A 22,780-nucleotide genomic window follows, 5' to 3' on the forward strand; every position below is an offset into this window, starting at 1 on the left:
CCTCGACTGTCCCTCTCCCTCTGGTGGAGATCTCTGTGAGCGCCCTGCACCACCTCCCCTAGCACTCACACCCCCCACACCCAGCACTTCACGCTCTGACCCGAGGGCTTTTTTTCCTGACTGCAGGAGCAAACTTGGCCTTCACACAGAGGAAGCTGGAAACATCAGACTTCCTGTCCCAGTCACAGCCCCGCCCAAACAGTAAGTAGGATTTGATGGCTCTGAAACCCTTGGGTGGGAGCACTCTGAGTTGCTTGCTCTGCCCTGACTCCCTGAGCTCCTTGGGGACACTGAGCTGGGGTGGCCCATGGAATGATAGCACCCCTTTACTGCCTGCCTTTCCGACCCTGTCTCACTCCTAGGTGTTTCCTGGAATCCACTCCCAAATACATCACTTCCATTCAAACCCTTGTCGCAGGACCCTTGAGATAAGGTCTCAATTCCTGGTCTTTGTTTTTGGGGGGCACCTGAACTAAGACTTCACTAAATCTCCACCGCAGACCTGGCACAGGTGATGCCTGACGACTGAAAACGCCAAGCACACGTAAGTGCGTCTCATGTTCAGTCTCCCAGTAACTCCAGGAGGCAGGGTCTTTCGTCCCCACCAGAGGTGGAACGTCTCACCGAAGGCCACAGAAATGGCACAGGTGGAAATGAAACCCAGTACTGGACTCCACGGCCCACCCGACTGGCTGTGGGCTGCTCCCATGCTCCCTGTGGCATTGTTGCCCTCACTGCTTTCAAAGGTGGAGACATGATCCTGAGAGCCCTGGGGGGGGGGGTCTCCCTGGCCCACAGGAAGTGCTGGATAATCCCAGGAATGGGAGTCCAGCCTGACTCTCTCCACTACGGACACAAGAGGAAAGAACAAGAGGAGCTCCGTAGTTTCTTTCATAGCTAGCATAGGCAAGGAAGGGCCCCAGTTTTCCACGCCCAGAATCAAACAAAAAATCGCAGGTAGCATTATCACCCCAAGCTTCCCAGCTCCTAGGCGGCCTGGGTTCCATAGAAACCTTATCCCAGCTTCTCCCAGCTCTGCTGAGGTGCAGTGGTGGGCACATGGGGCATGGGAGGGAAGGGAGGCAAAGGGGCAGCGCAGGCATCGGGCAGAGCAGGGGGCGAGGCTGCAGGGGGCAGTGGGTGGAGGGGGTGCCAGCACCTCTTTAAGCCGGTTCCCCCGAGCTCGGCTTCAGAAACGGCCTCCTTGTCGTGGATCTTTTCATTGCGGGTCTGTCAAGGAACAGAGACAAGAAGGGTCAGTTCTGGCTACCAACACCTGAAGGGAGGGTGGCAGGAGGTCGTCATGGGAGCTGACCCCAGATCTCACACCTGAGTCTCCTTTCACGGAGCAGAACTGGTGTCAGCATTGATCTAGAATACTGACTGGTCAGTTTGTGGCCACAGTGCACCTACCTTCCCCACAGGTGTGTGATCCAGGCTTGGCCAGGGGGAGCTCCAAGAGAGAAGTGTGTGGAAATAGAGTCTGTTTAGAACTTAATCCGAATGTGGTGGCCGCACCCTGGATCACTGGTCAGCTGGCAGTGACAGCAGTGACCTGAAGATTCTTGCTCTGGGCCTGTCTCACCCTGGTGCCAGAGCAGGTCCCCGGGGACCTGCATCGCCAACCCTCTGAAGCCCCTAACAAAATTCGCCCCTGCCTCAGTTCCCCAGAATCAGTTTCTGTGGCAGCCAAGTCTCCCGGCTGACATGCCACTTTCTCGGGCTGTCTCGGGGATTACAAGGGATGATGAGGAGGGCCTGTCTGTTCACTCAACATGTTGCTGTAAGGACAGTGCACCTGAGGCTTCGGAGCGAACTTCACCCATGGGACCTAACTGATCTCCACAAGCAGGGCTGGGCTAAGGCCGAGAAGGCGATTCTCATTTCACCAGTGAGGCGACTGGGGCCCAGAGAGGGAGAGCGACTTGCCCGGGATCACGTGGCTACTTCGAGGCCCTGCTTTCCAGAGAGGCACACAGGAAACCAAGAGAGGGCAAGGCACCTGGCCAAGAACACAGATGCCCAGCCTTTCTCCCAGGCACAGGAGGGTGGGGCCGGTAGAGAGTCCTTCACAGGTGCCACACCACAGGCTGGAAACACGGGGTAGAGACCCCAGGGTTGAAGAGCCCAAGATACGAGGATGTGACCTGTGGGACAGGGTGGGCATCCTCCACAACCAGGGTGGGCTTTCCCCGGTGCAGCCAGGAGCCGAAAGAATGTGGGTGGACCGCTGCTCTGCTCACCTCTTTCCAGCTGTTGTCCTGCTTCTCCAAGTCCGAGTGCTTCAGGACCCAGGGGTCAGCAGCCTTCTGCAGCTGGGCGAGGAGGGTAAAGGGGGTGGTCGGTAGTGGGCCCAGCTGGTGGGCAGGACCCCGCTCCGTGCTGGGCCACTCCCCAGGCTCTGCTCTATGGCCCGGAGATCCCAGGTCATGGACTAGAAGCCACTTTCCCAGGGGGCAGCAGCTCTGAGCCACCGCCAAGGTGAGAAACGGTCATGAAAGCAACCACTCACGGGCATCCTTCTAGATGACGTTACATTTAATGCTATATAAACTACTATGCAGTTGTCACGAATACGCTAATTCCTGCTACAATTCCTAGAACGGTGAGATCAGACTAGCGGCAGCCGAATCGCACCAGGGTGGGGACTCCGTGCTAGGAACCCTGAGGAGCAGATAAACCGAGGGACCCCCGCCGCCACACCTTGGTGCGAACGGCTCTCTACGAAAGAGACGCAGTGCAAACAGTATGTACCTTACGAACCCATGAATGATAAAAAAAACATCTCTAGGAACATAAACTTAGGAAGAAAGGGAGGGAGTGGGTTGCAGCAGGCTTTTGCAATATTTGGGTCTTCTATAAAGGTGAAGTCCTGATTTATGTGATTAAAATCGGAAGTAAAACAAAGGAAAAAGCCAAAATAAGGAAGGGAGCACAGCAGCTCACGAAGCCGGACGCGCAGTGTGAACTGTGGAAGGTGTGATGGTCACGGCTGCTCTCCCTTCTCCCTCTTTTGGTCCGAGGACTCCAGTTTTCCCATGGGGCCCACCCTTGGTTCTCCCCTCTGGGTTCCTGGGTTTTGGCACATGATTCACACCTGGCCAATCAGAGCCTTGCAGAAAAGGAAAATTCTTTCCACTTATAATCACTAAGCCGTGAGGATATGAGCATAAAACTAACAGGCCATATTTGAGGTCAGCTTGTTTAAGAAATAACACAGAGGAAAGCAAGACTGAGAGGCCGGCAGACAGAAAGACCTAGTTCTTGCTTCACTCTCTAAGCACCTGGATCCACCTATACCTGAAGGAGATCCTACCCTAGGCCTTTTCCTACAGTGACTGCCTCTTAGAACCTGAGCCACCTCAGGCTGGGACAGGACTCACCTGGCTCAGGCGGTTCTGCAGTTCCTTTACCTGCTGCTCCACCTGCTGCTTCTCACCCTGAAGCCGCTCCACCAGCTGCAGCTTCTCCTGGCTCCAGTTGCGCTCGCTGATCTGTAGCTGCCGCGTCAGCTCCATGACAGCTCTGTAGGACTCAGCCAGGAGGTGCTGCTGCTCCTCCCGCTCCCTCTGCAGGGCGGCCTTCCAGTCGGGCCCTGCCCGCTCCCCAGCACCCTTCCCAGCCTTCAGCTCGATCTGTGGAAGGAAGAGCAAACTGGGCAATGGCACCAGGAGGCCCCTCCTCTCTGCTCTCCCACCCCATTTCCCTCTTTCTAGGACACCAGCGGGGGCAGGAGGAGCGAGCTCTCCTGGGAGGACCCCTCACTCGGAACTCACCTCTCCTCCCAATCAAGGCTTGTGGAACCCTTCCTACAGGCCAAGCTCTGCGCTAAGGGCTTTTCAGGCATTATCTCAGGATCCTCATGCAAACTTGGCAAAAATAACTACCATTTTTGATATTGTAAACATAAGAAAGTAGTTCAAAGAGGTAAATTATTTGCCCCATGTCACACAGCTACAAAATGGCAGAGGTTGCCAATTATGGCTTCTCACAACTCTTACCAGCAATGTGGGTTTACAGTTAGGGGGGGACATGCAGATATTTGTGTAATGATTGTGTGCAGAAATCACTCCAGCATGATGGCTTTCTCAGCCCAAACCCTGGAGCGGCAGGAGGTAAACAGCCAACCTCAAGAATTAATTCACCCTACACCCCCCAGGCTGTGGTCCAGGATCCTAACCCTCCGGGGGCCAGTCAGGTTCCTGTGGGGGGGGGGGCACGTGGAATGGCTGGGTTTGGGGGGCAGCTGCAGCAGTGGGCACCGTGGAATGTGCAGGTGAGGCAGGGGCTATGAGATCTGCAGGGGGGTCAGGAGGCGAGCATGGTGGCACCGGGAAGCCAGAAATCTGTGAGCCCTGGGAAGAAGGGGCAGAGGCTTGGAGAGTGAGGGTCAGGTCTGCCCCTGACTGGCTGGGTGACCTTGGGAAAGAAACTTAACTCCTCTGTGCCTGTTTTGTCACTTGCCCAGCAGCGATAACGAGTGTACCCACCTCCCAGGAGCCACAATGCTCGGGAAGGTAGCCTGCAGGGTTGTGGCGTGGGGCGGGGGTGGTCAGAGCACTGTCTCTGAGTGGCAGGAAGCCCACCCTCTCACTGCGAAGACCAGAGATGGGCAGCAACTTGCCTCCAGGTACACAGCAGAGACCAAACCCCAGAGCACCTGGGTAGGGCTTCTATGGCCGTCTCAGTTGTGGGGAGAGGAGACCACACTCCATTCGAGACACCAGGTACAGGCAAGCACTTAAGCATTCTGGCCTCACCTGCGAGCCCCTGGCAGAGCAGGGGTGCCCCCGGCGCCCCCAGGCCCTTTTGTCAATCCCTCACTTTCCCCGATAGCTCAGAAATTCCTGGTCCCCACCGTTTCCGATGCCCTTGCTGTGTGACTCTAGGCAAGTCTCTCGCCTTCTCTGGGTCACACGGTAAGATGAGGGGGTTCCTATGCTTCTAGGAGCATGAGTTTCACAGCCTGCTCCCAGAGCCAACAGCTGAGGGCTGGGCTGAGACCGGAGCAGGGCGGCAGATGTCTCTGACCAGTGGAAGACTCACCTGGGTGGTATGGCTTTTGAGCTCTGCCCGCTCCATCTCCCAGGTGGCCTTGGCTTTGGCAAACTGCTGCTGAAGCTCAGTCAGACCACGGTGTTCATCCCGGAGCAGCCAGCACAGCTCCTTGAGCGTCACCTTCATGTCGGCCAGCGTCTTAATGTATTCATTGGGCTGCAGACAGGGGCAGGGCCTGGGTCAGGGGCGTTTGGAGGGGCTACAAGGGGGGCCGGGCTGGGAACTCCTACCCAGAGTCCAAACTGGGCTCTGCTGGGCCTCAGGTGAGCCCCGCACCCTCTCTGGGTCATCTCACCCATGCAATCCCAGCCCTGACATTTCTGAGCTGAGTCATCTCAGCCCTGGCCACCTCCGCCAACACGCATCCCAGCCTCAGGTAAACAAGAACCCTGCAGCCACAGCAGTAACAGCTTAGTCTAAATCTGAGCTGGGCCCCGGATTCTTTGAGGTCCTGCAGCGCCTAGGCCCTGGGGTCCTTGTCCTTGCCCAGGGTCCGCCTCTCTGACCACCGAGGGCCACACAAGGAGTCTGGACCACGGAGCCTCCCTGGCTGCCTGGCTTGGTTCCAATCCCCTCTGCTTGGCCGGTGGCCTGTTTCCCACCTGCATGCGAGCTCACTGGTTGTACCCCTGGGAGCCTGACCCCACTGCTCTCTGTATCCCACGGCTTGATTTGAGGGGTCCCAACCCCAGACCACGAGGTCCGTCTTCATATGACCCCAACATGACGTCCTCATCTCCGAGATGTGCATTCCAAGATGCAGCGAATCCCAGAACATCCTGCTACACCTCTGCACACACAGTCTTCTTGGTCCAGAATGGCCTTTTCCCCATTGTCCAGCAGGCAAACTCCTGTTCATCCTTCAAAACCCACCACCTATGACCACTCCTCTGTGACAACGTCCACTACACTCCAAACAGAAGTAACTGCTCTCTTGCCTGTGACCCCACAGTCCACCATCTGACCCTCTGCCACTGCCCTGGGATGACGCACCCACTCCACAGCACTGAGCACCTGGGCTCAGTGACCAGGCAAACACCCTCTGCAGCTCTGGTGCCCAGCGCACACAGGTCAGAGAAGGCAGCCAGAGGTGATCATTTATCAGACGGAGAAGCAGATGGGCGGGACAGGACGGGGACAGGCTGAAAACAAACCGTGTTCTGGGTCCAGCTATCCCCCGCGCAGGTCTTATTGTCAGAATGCTGGGCATTTAGTTCCTCTTCCTCCATCAGCAGGTACAGCTCCTTCATGCTATTTACCTAATTAAAAAAAAACAAAAAAACAAAACCTCACTCAACAGGGTGGGAGGGCATCAGGCCGGGGGCCTGACCCTCAAGAGGAGGGGATTCGGGCCGGCAGCCCAGTCAGGAAATGAACCGAACAGCCGGCCTGGAAGAAGGAATGGGGTTTACGGGGCAGGGTGGTCCAAAGGCACCCAGCTCAGCATCTACTTCCCAAATTTCAACTTTGACCTCCAGGACACCATGCAGGCTGGGCACACAGCCATAGAGGCGGGCACCTCTGGCCTCCGACCACTGTCGCCTCCGAGGCGACACTGGGGCCAAGTCCTGAAGGCAGGAAGAGACTGAGCTGTGAGCGTAACTCTGGGTCGGGAATTCCAGGCAGAGGACAAACCCAGTGCAAAGGGCCTGAGGCGGGACGACGTCTGTCTGAGAAGGGAGGGAAGTGCAGGGGCAAGGCTGGGCAGCCAGGCCGTCTCTCTGGCCGAACACCAGGAGGCGTCCCCGAGAGCTGCTCAGACGTGACATCTTGTCAGGCCAGGTCACAGTAGGCACTGAGGCTGGGATAAAAGCCACAGCTTGCCCTGGGGTCACAGAAAAGGGAGCCAAAGGTTCGGGCAGACAGAAGGGAGGTTCCTGGGAGGCGGGGTGTGTTGCCGACGGAAGCTGGGCAGGAGTCCGGGGCCAGCCCAGGAGACCGGGACAGGAACGGGGCAGAAGGAGGCCCCCCTCTCACTGGCTGCATATTCACTCAACAAACAGTGACAGAACACCTCCCGCTGCCAGGCCTTGTGTTCAGAACGGGGGACACGCCAGGGAGCAAGGCAGACGGACAGCCCTGGCCCCCTTTGCTTCTAGCCCAGGAACAAGAAAACAAACAAATAGGTGGAATGTGTGAAATGTCTTTAAATATATGAAACGACCCACGATAATAGATGCTGCGGAGAAAGAGAGAGCAGGAAGGGGGGCTTGGATGTGCCGTGCATGAGCGGTCAGGGAAGGCCCTGGGGCCGAGGCGACACTGGGGCCAAGTCCTGAAGGCAGGAAGAGACTGAGCTGTGAGCGTAACTCTGGGTCGGGAATTCCAGGCAGAGGACAAACCCAGTGCAAAGGGCCTGAGGCGGGACGACGTCTGTCTGAGAAGGGAGGGAAGTGCAGGGGCAAGGCTGGGCAGCCAGGCCGCTGTAGGGACTTCGCCTTCTACTCCGGGTGAAATGGGGGCTGGTGGGGGAACTGTGGGCCACGGAGAGACATCAGCCTGACTTGGCCTCACAAGATCCCTCCAGGTGCTGTGCTGAGATACAGGGCAGCGACGGGGCCCGTACCACACAGCTCCAAGGGAGCTGTACATCCACATGGAGTACCTGTTGCTTGGCGCCTCCCTGCACCGTGTGAATGCGAGATGCGTGGTGGAAGGGCGCAGGGGCAGAAGCAAAGAGACCAGGTAGGAGGCCATGGAGACAAGCCAGACACGACGTGACGATGGCTGGGACTGGAGGAGGAGGCAGTGCAGCTGGGTCAGATTCTGAACAGGTTCGTAATGTGCAAGAACGGACACTGAAGCTATAAACCTGGGTGAGCTCCCCAGGCGAGCAAGTGTAGGTGGGAGAGAAATGCAGGCTGAGGGCTGAGCCCTGGGGACTCTGACATGCAGGGGTCGGGTCAGGGAGAACTAGAGGGTCCAGCCAAGGAGACTGAGACGGAGCAACCAGGGAGGTGGAAGAAAAGCGAAGAGCATGTCCTAGGAACTAAATGAGTAAGGGTTTCCAGGGTCAGGCGGGCACTGAGGCTGGACCGAATTTGGGGAGCAGGGCCTACACGGATAGACACCCCAATCCTGGCTGGCCTCGGTCATGAGTACTTAAATATACAGCCTTCTGACTGTGTGCACATAGGTGCACAATTCTTTCTCTGAAATGCTTGGGGCCAGGTGTGTCTGGAATTCAGAATTCATTGGGATTTAGGGAAATAACGTGGTACCTACACCGTACACTGTCTAGCAACCCTGGCAAAGTCCGGTGTAATGGGAAACACCACTGTGTCCCCCACAGACATGCGAACATCAACACGAAACGGAATAAGTGAAGGTTTTGCTGCCAAGCAAGTGTCAGGCCCATTTTTTCCAAATGAGTCAGACACAAAAAAACACAGTGCTCAGAGCTTTTGGATTTCAGAATGGAGGACAAGAAATCAAAGATCTTTATCTGCAGTAGAATGGGGATAATAATTGTCTCCATGTCACAGGGTATTTGTAGAAGTCAAATGCAATGATCCGCTTAAAGCGTTTAACACAGTGCCCAGAACACTGCGAACACGCCATGCGTGCGCGGTAGCGTTCACACAGGCAGCTTCCATTCTGCGTGTGTGGTTCAGTGTGTTCTTTGAAGTATGACTGTATCATATCAAGTCCCTTATCTATAGTTATCTATACGTATCCTATTACGTATTTGTTTTATGTACTTTCACACATATGTGCTTTATCTCATTATACACATACATGCATGTATGCTTAACATGTGGGTGGTTGCGTATATCTTATTAATTATGTATCAGTGAATGTTTGTATTTCTGTTAATTATAGGCATATATATTTAATTTTTTATGCTCATACCTCTTTTTTTTTTTCCTAAAGCAAGTTTCTGTTTCTCTGTTACTCCAATAAATGGAAATGGCTAGGAAGATTTTCAGTAAATATGAAGTTTGTCTGAGAAAAACTGACTTCAAATAGAGGCTCTGTGGCCTGCAGGCAACTCGCCGTGGAGGGTGTGAGGGAGCATGTTCTCCAGCAACCACGACTGAGCCCTAGCTATGGAGAACAGTGTGGTGGTTTCCCCCAAAATGTAAAAACAGGACATGTGGCCCAGCAATCCACCTCTGGGAACGTATCCAAAGGAACGAAGTCTGGACCCAGAGCGCCGTCTGCACCCCCTCGTGTCCACTGCAGCATCATCGCAGTGGCCAAGACACGGAAACGACTCAAGTGTCGACGGATGAATGAGTGGGTGAAGAACATGCGGTATATATACACAATGGAGTATCCCTCAGCCCTGAGAAAAGAAGGGAATCCTGCCGTTTTGGACAACATGGATGGACATGGTGGACACCATGCTAAGTGAAACAAGCCAGACACAGAAAGACCAGTACATGAGACCTCACTCAAAGGTGGAATCGAGAAAAGCCGAGGGCACACAAGTAGCAGGACGGTGGTTGCCAAGGGCGGGGGAGGGGGAGTGGGAGATGCCCACTTTGTGTCGAAGGGCACAAAGTTCCAGTTGCGCAGGATGCGTAATTCCGGAGATCTAACCTACAACACGGCGACTCCAGCCAACGATTCTGTGTTGTGTACTTGAAATTTGCTGAGAGAGTAGATCTCAAGTGTTCTAGAGAGAGAGAGAGCACGCGAGAAAGGAAGGAAGGAAGGAAGGGAGGGAGGGAGGGAGGGAGGGAGGGAGATGTAATGAATATTGACTTGATTGAAGCGATCATTTCACAAAGTAAACATATATCAAAACATCAAGTTGCAGCCCTGGCTGGGTAGCTCAGTTGCTTAGAGTGCAGTCCCGATACACCATGGTTGCAGGTTCAATCCCTGGTCAGGGCACATACAAGATGCAACCAATGAATGCATGGATAAGCGAAATAACAGATTGATAGCACTTTCTCTTTCTCTCTCTTTCTTCCTGTCTCTCTAAAGTCAATTTAAAAAATTTTTTTAAAAACATCAATTTGTTGCCCTGGCTGGCGTAGCTCAGTGGATTGAGCGCAGGATGGGAACCAAAGTGTCCCAGGTTCGATTCCCAGCCAGGGTACATTCCTGGGTTGCAGGCCATAACCCCCAGCAACCGCACATTGATGTTTCTCTCTATCTCTCTACCTCTATCTCCCTCCCTTCCTTCTCTAAAAATAAATAAATAAAATCTTTAAAAACAAAAACAAACATCAATTTGTACACCTTAAATATATACAACTCCTAGGTGGCAATCATACCTCAATAAGTTGGGAAAAATGTGCTTTATCGATACCATGGGAGAGTATCTTTAAAAAGGAAACAAATTCTGCGATATGCTACAACATGGATGACCCTCGAAGACACTAGGCTAAGTGAAATAAGCCAGACACAAAAGGAGAAATACTGTACGATTCCATTCATGTGAGGTACTTAGAGTAGTCAAATTCACAGGGACAGAAAGCAGAGTGGTGGTCGTCAGGGCTCGGGGGATGGGGATGGGGATTCAGTGTTCGGTGGGCCCAGAGTTTCAGTTCTGCAGGATGAAGACAGTTGGAGGCGGAGGGCGGTGGTGGCTGCACAACAGTGTGGGTGAACTTGATGTCATCCAACTATGTATATAATATACATGTAATGGGTAAAATCTCTGTTACATGTATTTACTATTTAAAAATAAAAAAATTTCATAAAAATAAAGAATGAAACTAGGCTTCACCCAAAGACCCAGGTAGAACTTCCAAACAGGAGAGACGGTCCTAAATTGTCAAATTCCACGGAAGGGGAAGCAGACAGCAGACGGTGGCTCCAAATAGGAGGCCCTGGGTGTCACAGAGGGTGATGCCCAAGGGACAGCCATGGAAGATAGACTTTGAAGCTGCTTCTCAGACGGGGACCTCGGTGTACTGCAGGGTGATCAGGGACCCTCCCAAGAGGCCCCTGGGGGGGAGGCCAGTGCCTGGAAGAACAACGAGTCCCACTGGAGGTGAGGGAAGGGGACTCTCGCCAAAGACTCGGGTCTGATCATCACCCTCTGCTCCTGGGGCATTGGGGCTACTCTGGGGGTCCCCTGCCAGGGGTGCATGGGGACTTGGGAAGTGTCACTGGGCCCCAGTAGCTCAGGAAAGAGTACCTTAAGCGAAAGGAGGGCCAAGTCTGGGCTAGATCAGAAGTACCTGTCCCCAAAAAGCCAAGGTGAGCAGTGCCAACTCAGCGGAGTATGACTGAGATGTGATGTCCTTACATGCCCCTTTCTCTTAGCAATGTCGGTGTGGTCCATTTAGTGATGGCGAGGTCCATGCAATGATGATGGGGGGCAGGGGCTTTGAGCACCAAGGGGTTCTGCACAGGCTGAGCGACAGTGGGTCATGAGGGGCCTCCCAAGCTTCACACGTTCCCAAAGTTCCACTCTTCCGGTTTCCTGCCACCTCCAAATACTACCTGTAGTATCACTGATGTTTCTAAGTCAACCTACTCTTTCTAGTTAAAAAAAATATATATATATATCTAAAAAGGAAATTATTATTACTAAAAATAGAAGGCCAATACCCATTGCTATATATCAAAAATAACATTAAAAATAAGACAGGTATCAGCAAACCCACAACTATCAACAACTGAACCTAAAAAATGAAAACTAAGCAAACAACTAGAACAGGAACTGAATCACAGAAATGAATGGAGATCACATGGAGGGTTAATCAGTGGGGAGAATGGGGGAAAAGGTACAGGGAATAAGAAGCATAATAGGCAGGTACAAAATAGACAGGGGGAGGTTAAGAATAATACAGGAGATGGAGACACTAAAGAACTTTTATGTACACTCTTGGATATGAACTAAGGAGGGTAATGCTAGGGGGATTGGGGGGGTGCAGGGAGGAGGGAGATAAAGGGGAGGAAACAACTGGGACAACTGTAAGAGCATAATCAATAGAATATATTTTAAAAAAGAAAAAATAAAACAGGTACATAAGGTTCATAAGTCACAAATAAACAATAAAAAAGAATGAACTACTTCTATATGCAAAACTTGGATAAATCTCAAAAAGTTATATTGAGCAGCAAAAGAAGGCAGAAAAGACCACTTGCACTTATACAAACTTCTGTCACAGGCGAAATCAATTGACGGTACAAGAAATCAGAATAATGCTGACTGCTGGGGAGGGCACACTGACTGGGCCACCAGGGAGCCTCTGGGACAAGGAAATGCGCTCTCCTGTGAGCTGGGCTGAGCAGGTGAGCACTGTAAATCTTCATCAGCTGTACATGGGAGATGTGTGCACTTTGCTCATATGTAAGCCGTGCTTTAAAGGAGTAAAAAACGTACACTATGTTTGCATATAATGCAGTAACGACAGAACCAGATTGTTGCTGTCTGCTGAAGACTCAAGGTTTGTGAACAAGGGAAATGAGCAGGTGTGAGAGACCCACCAGCCCCCGGAGAGACTTTCTCCTGCTGAGCCCGGGACTAAGCCTGTCTTCTTCACCACCGTACCCCCAGCGCCTGCAACGGTGCCCAGGAAAGAGCTGGTTCTCACTAACAGGTGCTGAATGACGCCTGCAGGCTGCTGGCCTGTATATGTCCCGATGCCAGCTGGCTGTCCCTCTGGTCCTATCTCCCCCACACCACCTCTTTCCCAGTCCCAGTCCCAGGGAAAACATACCTCAAGGAAGTCATCCCCCTCGTTGGGCAAAACCTTGCCCTGCCGCCAGCGCTTGAGGAACCACCTGAGCTTCATGAAGAGTAGCAGGAAGTTGTGCTTGAACTGCTGGGACTCCTGCACCAGCATGTTCTTCTCCTGGCTCCAGAATTTCTGCTCCAGCCTGCGCTGGAGACTCAGGCTCTGCAGCTCGAACTCGCGCCTCAGGAGCGCCCTCTGCTGGTCCTCCTTCAGCTTCGAAGGGGACAATAGTGTGAGCAAGCCAGCTGTCTTCCTGGGTACCACCCCACCCCATTCCAGGCTTCTGACAAGGGCAGGGAAGGAAATCTGGGTGGTGCTTGTTGGTGATCCCTGCCAGGGATTCCACCACTAGCAGCTCATGCTGTTGAGATAAAACACTGCCCTCTGCTACTCCAGGGAAGAGGAACTCATAAAAGCAGCGATAATCAGTTCCTGAATCAGTGAAAACAGCGGGGATTTGAACCCAGCTCGGTCTGATTATAAAAACCATGGCATAATATAATAAGCACGTGCTGGATGCCAGTGTTTCACATGAACTCACACTCAGTGAGGCGGGTGAGCACTGAAGGCAGGGAGGGGTGACCCATGTGGAGAGCAAAGGGCATCCTGGGAATGAGGAAGGCTGAGCTCACATAATATCCTAGAGAAAGCAATGCTGAGTCATGGTTAAGAGGGGGCCAGAGACCAGCATTAGAATCCCAGCCCCATCTCGCCTGGATGTGAAACCCTGGGCAAAGCACTTCAGCTCCCTGGGAGTCAGGGAGAAGGGGAGACATGAGGATTAAAGGACATACTGTGTAGAAAGTGCACTGCACAGGCCTGACATACAGTAAGGGCTTAATAAATGCTTTCTATTGGCAGGATTTTCATCTGGACTACCAGAGAGGCCTATGGCCTTTTAGCTACAGGTTTTCAGCTCTGATGGGGGCAGTACTTCATAGAAGGGAAATGCAGGCCCAGAGAGGAGACGGCTTTGGCCTGAGGTCACTCAGGAAGTCAATGACAGGCCCGGCTCCCAGCCCAGCACAACACCCACAGCGGTGAGTGTGGCATGAGGCAGCAAGACTTGGGTTTCCCCTGACATTCTTGCCTTCTGAAGCTTTGTGGACCTCTGAGGTTTCTGACTTCAATTCAGAGAAGGGAAGTTGGAGTACGTGCAGAGAGGGCACTGAGCACCACGCACCTGGACCATTTTCTGGTTGAAGCTGTCGGCCTCCTCCTTCCGCAGCTGCCGCTCCTGGGAGAGCTGCTCCTGCAGGCCCCGGAGGCTGTCGTGGGCCTCAGCCAGCACCAGCTGCAGCTCCTTGATCTGGGGTGGGGAGGAGGGAGAGGGCAAGGAGGTTAGAAACTGAGGTCCGAGGGCAGAGCAGCAACAGCTGTCGGTCCGCTCCAGGCTGACCTTCAAGGATGAGTCAGGCCCAGCGGCTGACCCTACCTCTGCGGGCTGCTCTGATGGTTAGACAAAACGGTGCACGTCAAATCCAGCTATTACAGTTTTACCTTCATGACGTTTCTCTTTGAAATTTACTTGGGGGAAATAAATATACTGTGGGAACTGGGTTTGGTTTGCAAAAATGTTCATTGTCTCATTGTTTATAATTGCAAAAATATATAAACAACTTATATAATAATGATGAAAATCAATATGTGTGTTTACTGGGTCTATACATAGGTAAAGATCCATTAACTATACCCTGAAGGATGGTGTCCTTTATTACATGCATGTTATCGTGTGTATATTATGTTATATTCAATAAAGAGTTTAAAAAGATATATATCTCAATAGAAAACCAGGAAGGCCATAGCACACACACTAAATGTTAACAGTGGTTAACTATGTGATAACCTTGTGATCCTAACTTTCTTCCTTTTTAAAAAATTTTTATTTATTTATTTTTAGACAGAGGGGAAGGGATGGAGAAAGAGGGAGAGAAACATCAATGTGTGGTTGCCTCTCGCGCCCCCAACTGGGGACCTGGACCACAACCCAGGCATGTGTCCCAGGCTGGGAATCGAACCAACAGTTTGGTTTGCTGGCCTGTGCTCAATCCACTGAGCCACACCAGCCAGGGCAACTTTCTTCTTTACATCTTTATGTAATGGAGCTTAGAAACTTTGTGGTAGCTATGTGTTATAATAATAACTATGCAATAAAATCTTAAGGAAAAGACATAAAACTCTACATTTTTTAGGGAAACTGTGTTACAAGTATTTGTAGCTAAACAGGCAACACTCATCCACTCCGTTAGAGGTCAGGATGGTGACGAGCAGGGGACACCTGGGGGGGTCATGTTTGGATAGTCATCTTGCTGATTACACAGGAGTGTCCAGTTTGTGGAAATCGTCTGCACTGTCCACTTACAATATACGTGCTTTTCTCTCCATAAGAACGCTTCGCTTAAAGATGCTCTTTGAAGTATCGCTACTCAGGAGTAACACAGGGAATGTCTATGCTGTCACATTAAGCAGCAGAAGAAAAGGGAAATGTCAGCCCCACCCTCACACAAAACCCCCCCAGGAACCCCAAGACGTCCCTCCGTGAAAAAAAATACACATTTATTATCTAGCCCATGGTGTGCAAGTTTGGCCATGGAAGGCACTGACCCAAGGTGTATCTTATTCACCAGTTTTGTATTAAAAATCCTTGCAGCACGAGATCCGCTATCTGTGGTGTTCTTGAACTCAGAACCCAACACAGTGCTCAGCAAACCGTAACTGCTCCATGAGGAGTGGTTGAATGAAAGAGTAATTGAATGCACGCAGGAAAGCGGCCAGTGAGCTGGCCGCTTCCTTTTCTCAGAAAATGAGGACTAAGTATCTCATGATTTCCCCCGCTGCCCGCCACCCCCCTGCCCCGCCTTTTGCTATGGCTTTTAGGAAACTCAGATCACTTAGAGAATTTGATCCTCTGACTTCAAGGGAGCTACTCACTCTGCAGAGCTGCAGACTGGCCTTCCTGGGACCCCAAACTTGCCTTTCCAGGGATGTTCAAAATAAGGGTGAGCAGGTTGGGGCACCCACAGGGCTCTCCATGGTTCGGGAATCTCAGGTGGATCTACCCAGACTATAAGAGCCATTTCCTGCCTCAGGTTCACTATGAAGTGCTAGGGAAGGCTTGGAACTACCCAGAATTCCTCACGGACCAGAGAATCCTAGCAAGGCTCCAGCCACCACCAACTCTAAACCCTGTCACAGATGGGGAAGCTGCATCGGAGCAAGACTGTGCCAGTGTCCAAGGCCACATAGCCACAAGGGTAGGTCCCCTGAGGCCCAGTGGTGTGTCATCCTCCTCCTCCTCCTCACCCAGCATGGACCAGGCTTACGGACCAGGCTTCTGCTAAGGCTTTTTGCATATTTAATCCTTTCAACAACCCAGTGAGGGAGGATCAGAGGGGTCTCACTTTTATTCTGAAGGTGAGAAACTGAGGATCAGAGAGGTCAAGTGACATGCAGCCATCAGAAAGCAGACCCGAGATTTGAACCCAGCCAGCCTGACTGTGGAGATGGCTGCCTTCTTTACATAAATAAGTGATTCCATTGAATGACATAAATAAGTGATTCCACTGAATGGCTTAAATTACTGAATTCCCAGTGGAATTGAGTACAGGGAAAAAAAAATCAATTTCTTCAACAGAATTTATAAGCTTCCTTTTAATCAGGCCATGAGAATGGCCCAAACATCCTTGTTTCCCTTTCTTGTTCTCGGAAGCTCAAAACCAAGTGGAGTGCTCACACTCCCTATCATCACCAGCTAAGACTCCCATGGACCCCGCTGCTTTTGGGAAGCCCCCGCCACTCTTCTCCTGCCGTCCCCCCTCCCACTGTTCCTGCCCGCCCCCCTGCTGGCTCAGGCCGAGGCCCACCTCAGAGGCGTAGGAATCGTTGTCCTCAGCTCGGTAAGGCCTGAAGCTCCGGCTGGGGTCGGGCTTGGAGTCCAGGTCGCCCGTGCGGAAGGCCTCTCGGATCCGGGGCTCCCACTCCGGCAGGTCCCTGAAGTCGGGCGGCTGCACCAGAGGCACGGGCAGAAGAGACCAGAGATAACCGTGGGGCCGGGCCCAAAGGGTGCAAGAGACAGCCCCACCCCAGGCCTCGGGGCTCCATAAGAGGCTCTGAGCACACACCTGAGGGCTGGGACCCGGGTGGATTCACCTCGGTGACCCAGCCCCAGCCCTGGTTAGGGCACTACACCCACTCAGTGAGTGTTTGTTGACGGGACGAATGACTCGGTGAGTGGTAAGTGAGACGCTGATTTTGTGAATGTTCACCTTGTGCACGAGCCTCCGAGCCTGACTCCACTGTCCCACCCATGTGCGGCCCCGGCTCACGCCTACCTCAAGCAGCACCAAGGGGGCGACCTAAAACAGGGCAGCCTGCTTGCTTAAAAAAGCCAGGTCAACAGGGCGAGGATGAAAGAAAGTATGGCCCCACTACACTGTGTAGTTGTGAAAAAAAGAGCTAAATCTATAAACATGGAAAGACCCATCCCACTGCTCTCAGGGTGAAGCTCAGACCGTCCCGGTGCCCTCTGCAGTCCAGCCTCATTCCTCCTTAGTTCTTGGACATGCTACGCCCCCTCCAGCCACGATGCCTTTGCACAGTCTGCTCCCTCTGCTTAGAACTCTTCCCCAGGTAACCCATCCTTCTGACCTCGGCTCAGATCAGAGGCCTTCCCTGATCCAGCAACTAGGTCAAGATCCTTGTTCATAGAACCAAGTATACTTCCTTGAGAGCTCTTATCTAGTTGGTAATTTCGTATTCATTGGCATTCTTTGATTGACATCTCTCTTCCCCACTCAATGACATGGGCAGGGGTGGGGCTGGGGGGGCTAGGGGAAGGACCCATATCTGTTTTGCTTACCACGGCACCCCCAGCACCGAGCACAAACAATACATGAACAATAAACATGGCATTATAGTAAATGAACCAATAACGAGAAAAATAAGTTGTGTGCTAACAAAGTGTGTAACAAAAGACAATTTGGGTTAAAAAACAAATATATGAGAGTATGTGTAGAGAAAGGTTTAATTAATTAATGTATTGATTGATTTTAGAGAGAGAGAAACACTGATTGTTGTTTTACTTATTGATGCATTCATTGGTTGATTTTTGTACGTGCCCTGGCCGGGGATTGAACCCACAATCTTGGGGTATCAGGGACAATGCTTTAACCAACTGAGCTACGTGACCAGGGCTAGAGAAAGACTAAGAGGGGTTTGCCGTGGTGATGAAATATTCTAGATCTGCACCACTGGACACATGCAGCTGCTGAGCACTTGAAGTGTGGCTATGACTAGTGAGGAACTGAATTTCCAGCTGTATGTCATTTTTATTAATTTAAATTAAAATAGTCCCAAGTGTTGGTCACTGTGTTGGCCAGAGCTGCTCCAGACTGTTAAAGGCAGGACCTGCAGGGAGTGAGCAGCAGCAAAGAGGAGGCTTCGCCCTTTACTCAGGTGCTCCTGAAGCTCTTCGGACGCTCAGGGGCTCCTTTGGCGATAATGCATTTTTGAGGGACAAATGCATTCATTATTCTAATTTTTCTAAGTGGTATTTTATAGACATCAAGGCTGGAAGTTCATTATGATTAAACAGCCAAACTTCTGGCCTCTGCATAGGACCCAAACAAAAATTCTTTGTTTTAATAACACTCGTTTTAAAACACAAACTTGCAAGAGAAACAAGGAAAGAAGAAAGGTCAATCCCCAAAAAAGACGGCCTCAGAATCAACCCCTGCATCTGTCAATGGGACATGAGGGAGGGAACTGTGGCACGTTCACTCCATGAGATCGTGTCCAGTAATGACAGTTAATACACTACTGCCACAAGTGACGACAAACATAGCAGTGAGGGAAGGAAGCCAGGAGAAAGTGTGTGCTACGTGAGTCGACTTACATAAAGCTCGAAGACAGACAAAACTGACAAAGAGACAGAACTGAATCAAGAGGCTACGCTGGGGGGCGGGCACTGCGGCTGGAAGGGGTCACCAGGAGGGGCTTCTGGGCTGTCGGCCGTGTCCTAGTTCTTGTTCTGAGCAATGATTATGTATATGGATGTGCTCACCTTGGGAAAACCCTAAGCTCCATACACCTGTGCTCTGTGTACCTCTCCGTCTGCATGTTACGGTTCAGTAAAAAAGGTTCCACGGAAAAAGCGTAACAGGACCTGTGACTGGGACACACCTTACCTGGAAGTCTGAGCCCAGGTCTTTGGCCAGAAGAATCTCCTTGGAGGGCCCCTGGGAGCCCAGGGGGGTCAGCGACGAGAAGGGCTCTGGCGGCTCCTTGGCAGAACTCCCGAGGGCTGCGTCTGCCTTCCGCGTGAAGGCGTTGAGCTCCTGCTGGAGCATGCTCAGCCGAACCAGGATGGCGTGGATGAGCTTGGTGTCCCTGGGGCCCTCGCTGTTGTCCGGGGCCTCGTGCAGCCGGAAGTCGGCACACTCATTGTCCAGATACAGGCGGAGGCCGGCCGAGAAGCCATTAGCATCGGCCACCAGGACGTCGATGGCCTTGCTGACCAGGGCAGCCTGCTCCCTGAGACCAGGCAACGCGTCGGCCTCCCTGGCCCTGCAGAGCCGGGTGGCATGGGGGCCATGGGGCTCGCCGAGGGCAGCGGGCACACACTGGGCTGAGTCCCCCGCCTCGGCGTCCGTCTCCAGCATGGGCCGCGTTCTCTGGCAGGAGGCAAGATCGCAGCGCTGGAGGTTGGACAGGAGCACACGATTCTCATACTGGAGCTTCTTGACCTTCCCACTGAGCTCACCGATCTGCAGCTTGGCGGCCGCCAGCTCCTCCTGCGAGGGCTCGCTGAGCACCGAGCAGCTGTCCTCCGACAGGGTCACATCCAGCTCATGCTCTGAACGGTACTTGGCCAGCTCGGTCAGCAGCAGCTTGTTCTGGTCCTCGAGTTCGGCCGAGGAGCGCCGCAGCAGCTCCGCCTCCTCCTCCACGAACTGCAGGTGTCGCCGCAGCTCCGCCAGGCTCTCCCCACACTCGCTGCCACCCAGCGCGGAGAAGGCCAGGCGCGCCTCCGGGCCCCCACCACTGCCCCCGTGATCCTTCATGTCATCCATCTCGGCCCGCAAGCCGCGGTTCTCCACCTCCAGCTCCACGATGCGGCGGCTCAGCAGGTTGGCCTCTTCCTCCACCAGCTTCAGGTGCACCTTCAGCTCGGTCTCCCGCGAGTGGGGCGCATCGGCCAGCTCCTCCACCGACAGGGCGCTGTCCAGATCACCGTAGAGGGAGCGGTACTTGAGCAGCTCCTCCTTCATGCTGTCGTTCTCCTTGACCAGCTTGGTGAGCTTCTTGCACATGAGGGCCGACTCCTCCTTCGCAAAGTGCAGCTGGCACTTCAAATCTGCGCTGTCCTCCTGGGGCCCCACAGGCACAAGGACAGAGAGGACCCGGAAAAGTTAGTGTTGGGACGCTCAACACCAGCCACATTTCTGGGAGCACCAACTATGTGCTGGGGAAACAGGAATAAAGCAGAGGGAGCCCCACCCCTCAAAGAATTGGCAGTCCAGAGGGAAGCAGAGAGGGGACATTGATAAAGCCGCAAAAATGGAGCACCACATATAGCCTGGGGAGTTCAGGAGGGCTTCCTGGAAGAGGCAACATTTTGCCAGGGTGACTATTGCTGCTTCTACCACCACTACCATTACTACAACAGTTTCTTCACTGTAAAATGAGACAATAACACTCCCTCCCTCACTGAGCTATGGAGAGGATTAAATGAGATAATGCCCTGACAATCCAAGACCGCTACAGGCTAGCGGTATTCCACGTCTGGCCTGTGCTGCATACAGCGCTTTATCTACCTGAGTGTGTGAGAGCCACGGGTTCAGGGCATGGTTTGGGGATGTGAAGTGGGCAGCGAAGCTAAGAAAATGAACAAGGAGAGGACGGGATAAAATATGGAGGGGGTGGGCATCTCTGGGGAACCCCCCCAGGACACCTGGAGTTAGGCCTTGGGACTAAGACCTGCCATGGGGGCTGTACCAGGGGCTGCGGGAACTGTTGGGAAGTACCTGCACCAAAGGCTTCTTGTCCGTCTTCCCCAGGGAACGGGTCCCTCTTTTCTTCAAGGAATGCTGGAGGGAGATTTAAGGGGAAAAAAAACAAAACTCAGCATTTAAAGCTCATGATGGTGATGTATATCCAAAGAGAAGTCACAGAGCCTAAGGTTCCAGGAGGCCCCCATCACCAGGCCAGCCCAGCCGTCTCCAGGCCTTGAGTAGCACCAACTGCTGAGCCAGAGGGGCTCCCAAGACCACCCAGTGGGTTACCACTGGGGGACAGGCCAGAAGCATTTGAGGAGCTGATCCTGAGCACATCTGCCCAGGGAGCCTTCCCTCTCTCCCACCACTGTGCTGAGATGCAGCTCGCCTGGGCTGAGACCCAGTATCTGGGTTTCTATTCCTGGTTGTCTTTCATTCCTTCACCAAAGACTTCCTGAGCACGCATTACATGCTAAGCACAGTTTGGTGTAGAGAACACAGCAGGGACCAAGACAGACAGGGTACCTGGGGAGGAAGCTATGGTGCTCCACCCAGATCCCCCCTTCAGGACTCAGGCACCTGCCTCCCTCCTTCCCCAAGACCTCGAAGCTGAGTCCTCCTCCCAGAGGCCCACACACCCAGCGACTGGTCCATGCTCCCCTGCCTCAACTCGGGACGCCTCCCCAGGAGGCTGGCCGAGCCACTGGTGTGAAGGCTCCACACCCCAGTCACACCCCAACTTCTCCCTCTGCCTAGCTTGCTGAGGGGAGTGACAAGTCATAATTCCGCAGGAGCCTTAGAAATGATGACTGACTGATCTTAACTTAAATTGTAAACGTCTGCATGCAGATTAAAGCAAAATAAGACTCTAACAATAATGATGACTCAAAAATCCAGAAGTGAGCCCTGGCTGGTGTAGCTCAGTGGATTGAGCACAGACTTCGAACCAAGAGGTCGCCAGTTCAATTCCTAGTCAGGGCACATGCCTGGTTTGCAGGCCAGGTCCCCGGTACAGGGCGCTCGAGAGGCATCCACACATTGACAATCCTCTCCCTCTCATTCTCCTCCTCTTCACCTCTCTCTAAAAATAAATAAGTAAAATCTTTTAAAAAATGTCTTAAAAATGTGTAAAAAAATCCAGAAGTGATATGGGAAGAAAGATCAATACATTTGATCAAATAAGCAAAATCTACACACACACACACACACACACACACACACACATTAGGAAAAGCAAAAGGATAAATGACACGCCCTGGCTGAGTAACTCAGTTGGTTAGAGCATCGTCCTGATATGCCAAAGTTGCAGGTTCCATTCCCGGTCAGGGCACATATAAAAATCAACCAATGAATGCATAAATAAGTGGAACAACAAATCAATGTTTCTCTTTCTCTTCCTTGCTCTCAAAAAAAAGAATTTTTTTAAACTTAAAAAATATATAAATGACAAAGTGGGAAAAAATATTTGCAATTCACATAACACTGACAAAGGGTTAGTATCCTAAATAGGTAAACAGCTTCACAAAACAGAGAATAACAAAGCCAACAAACCTAGACAAAAATGAAGCAGTGATGTGAAAAACAGTTCTCAGCCCTGGCTGGCGTAGCTCAGTGGATTGAGCGCGGGCTGGGAACCAAAGTGTCCCAGGTTCCATTCCCAGCCAGGGTACATTCCTGGGTTGCAGGCCATAACCCCCAGCAACCGCACATTGATGTTTCTCTCTCTCTCTCCCTCTCCCCCTCTCCCTCTCTCTCTCTCTCTCTCTCTCTCTCTCTCTCCCTCCCTCCCTCCCTCTCTCTCTCCCTCTCCCTTCCCTCTCTAAAAATAAATAAATAAAATATTTAAAAAAAAAAAAAGAAAGAAAAACAGTTCTCGGAAAAGGCGGGTGGCTCCTGAGCATAGGAAGATACATTTGTATCTTCACACTGTTTGACAGAGAGATGAAAATTGAAACTACCTCGAGAGGTGGGGGGAGAAGGGTATAAGGAGACTAAACGGTAAAGGAAAAGAAATACAACAAAGATTAAATTTAAAAAAAACCTACACTGAGATATCATTTCTCACCTATCAGATTGGCAAAA

The 22,780-nt window shown here is 52.2% G+C and overlaps 1 protein-coding gene across 3 annotated transcripts in view; it reads right to left on the minus strand.

Moving 5' to 3' along the window:
- SOGA1 (suppressor of glucose, autophagy associated 1) overlaps nt 1-22,780 on the minus strand; it is a 69,381-nt gene that overhangs the window by 12,144 nt on the left and 34,457 nt on the right. The window contains exons 4-13 of one of the 3 annotated variants that reach the window (XM_036009799.1): nt 20,729-20,791; nt 18,890-20,071; nt 16,568-16,705; nt 13,888-14,013; nt 12,687-12,917; nt 6,213-6,317; nt 5,047-5,214; nt 3,384-3,635; nt 2,244-2,315; nt 1,160-1,230 (exon numbers count right to left, since the gene is read on the minus strand). In XM_036009799.1, the coding sequence (XP_035865692.1) occupies nt 1,160-1,230; nt 2,244-2,315; nt 3,384-3,635; nt 5,047-5,214; nt 6,213-6,317; nt 12,687-12,917; nt 13,888-14,013; nt 16,568-16,705; nt 18,890-20,071; nt 20,729-20,791 (2,408 nt within the window). Of the gene's footprint in view, nt 1-1,159; nt 1,231-2,243; nt 2,316-3,383; nt 3,636-5,046; nt 5,215-6,212; nt 6,318-12,686; nt 12,918-13,887; nt 14,014-16,567; nt 16,709-18,889; nt 20,072-20,728; nt 20,792-22,780 lie in introns of all 3 variants that reach the window. The other 2 variants (XM_028524064.2, XM_036009800.1) reach the window with 2 other exon arrangements.

Source organism: Phyllostomus discolor, chromosome 9 (genome assembly GCF_004126475.2).
Source record: "Phyllostomus discolor isolate MPI-MPIP mPhyDis1 chromosome 9, mPhyDis1.pri.v3, whole genome shotgun sequence".
Lineage (NCBI taxonomy): Eukaryota > Metazoa > Chordata > Mammalia > Chiroptera > Phyllostomidae > Phyllostomus > Phyllostomus discolor.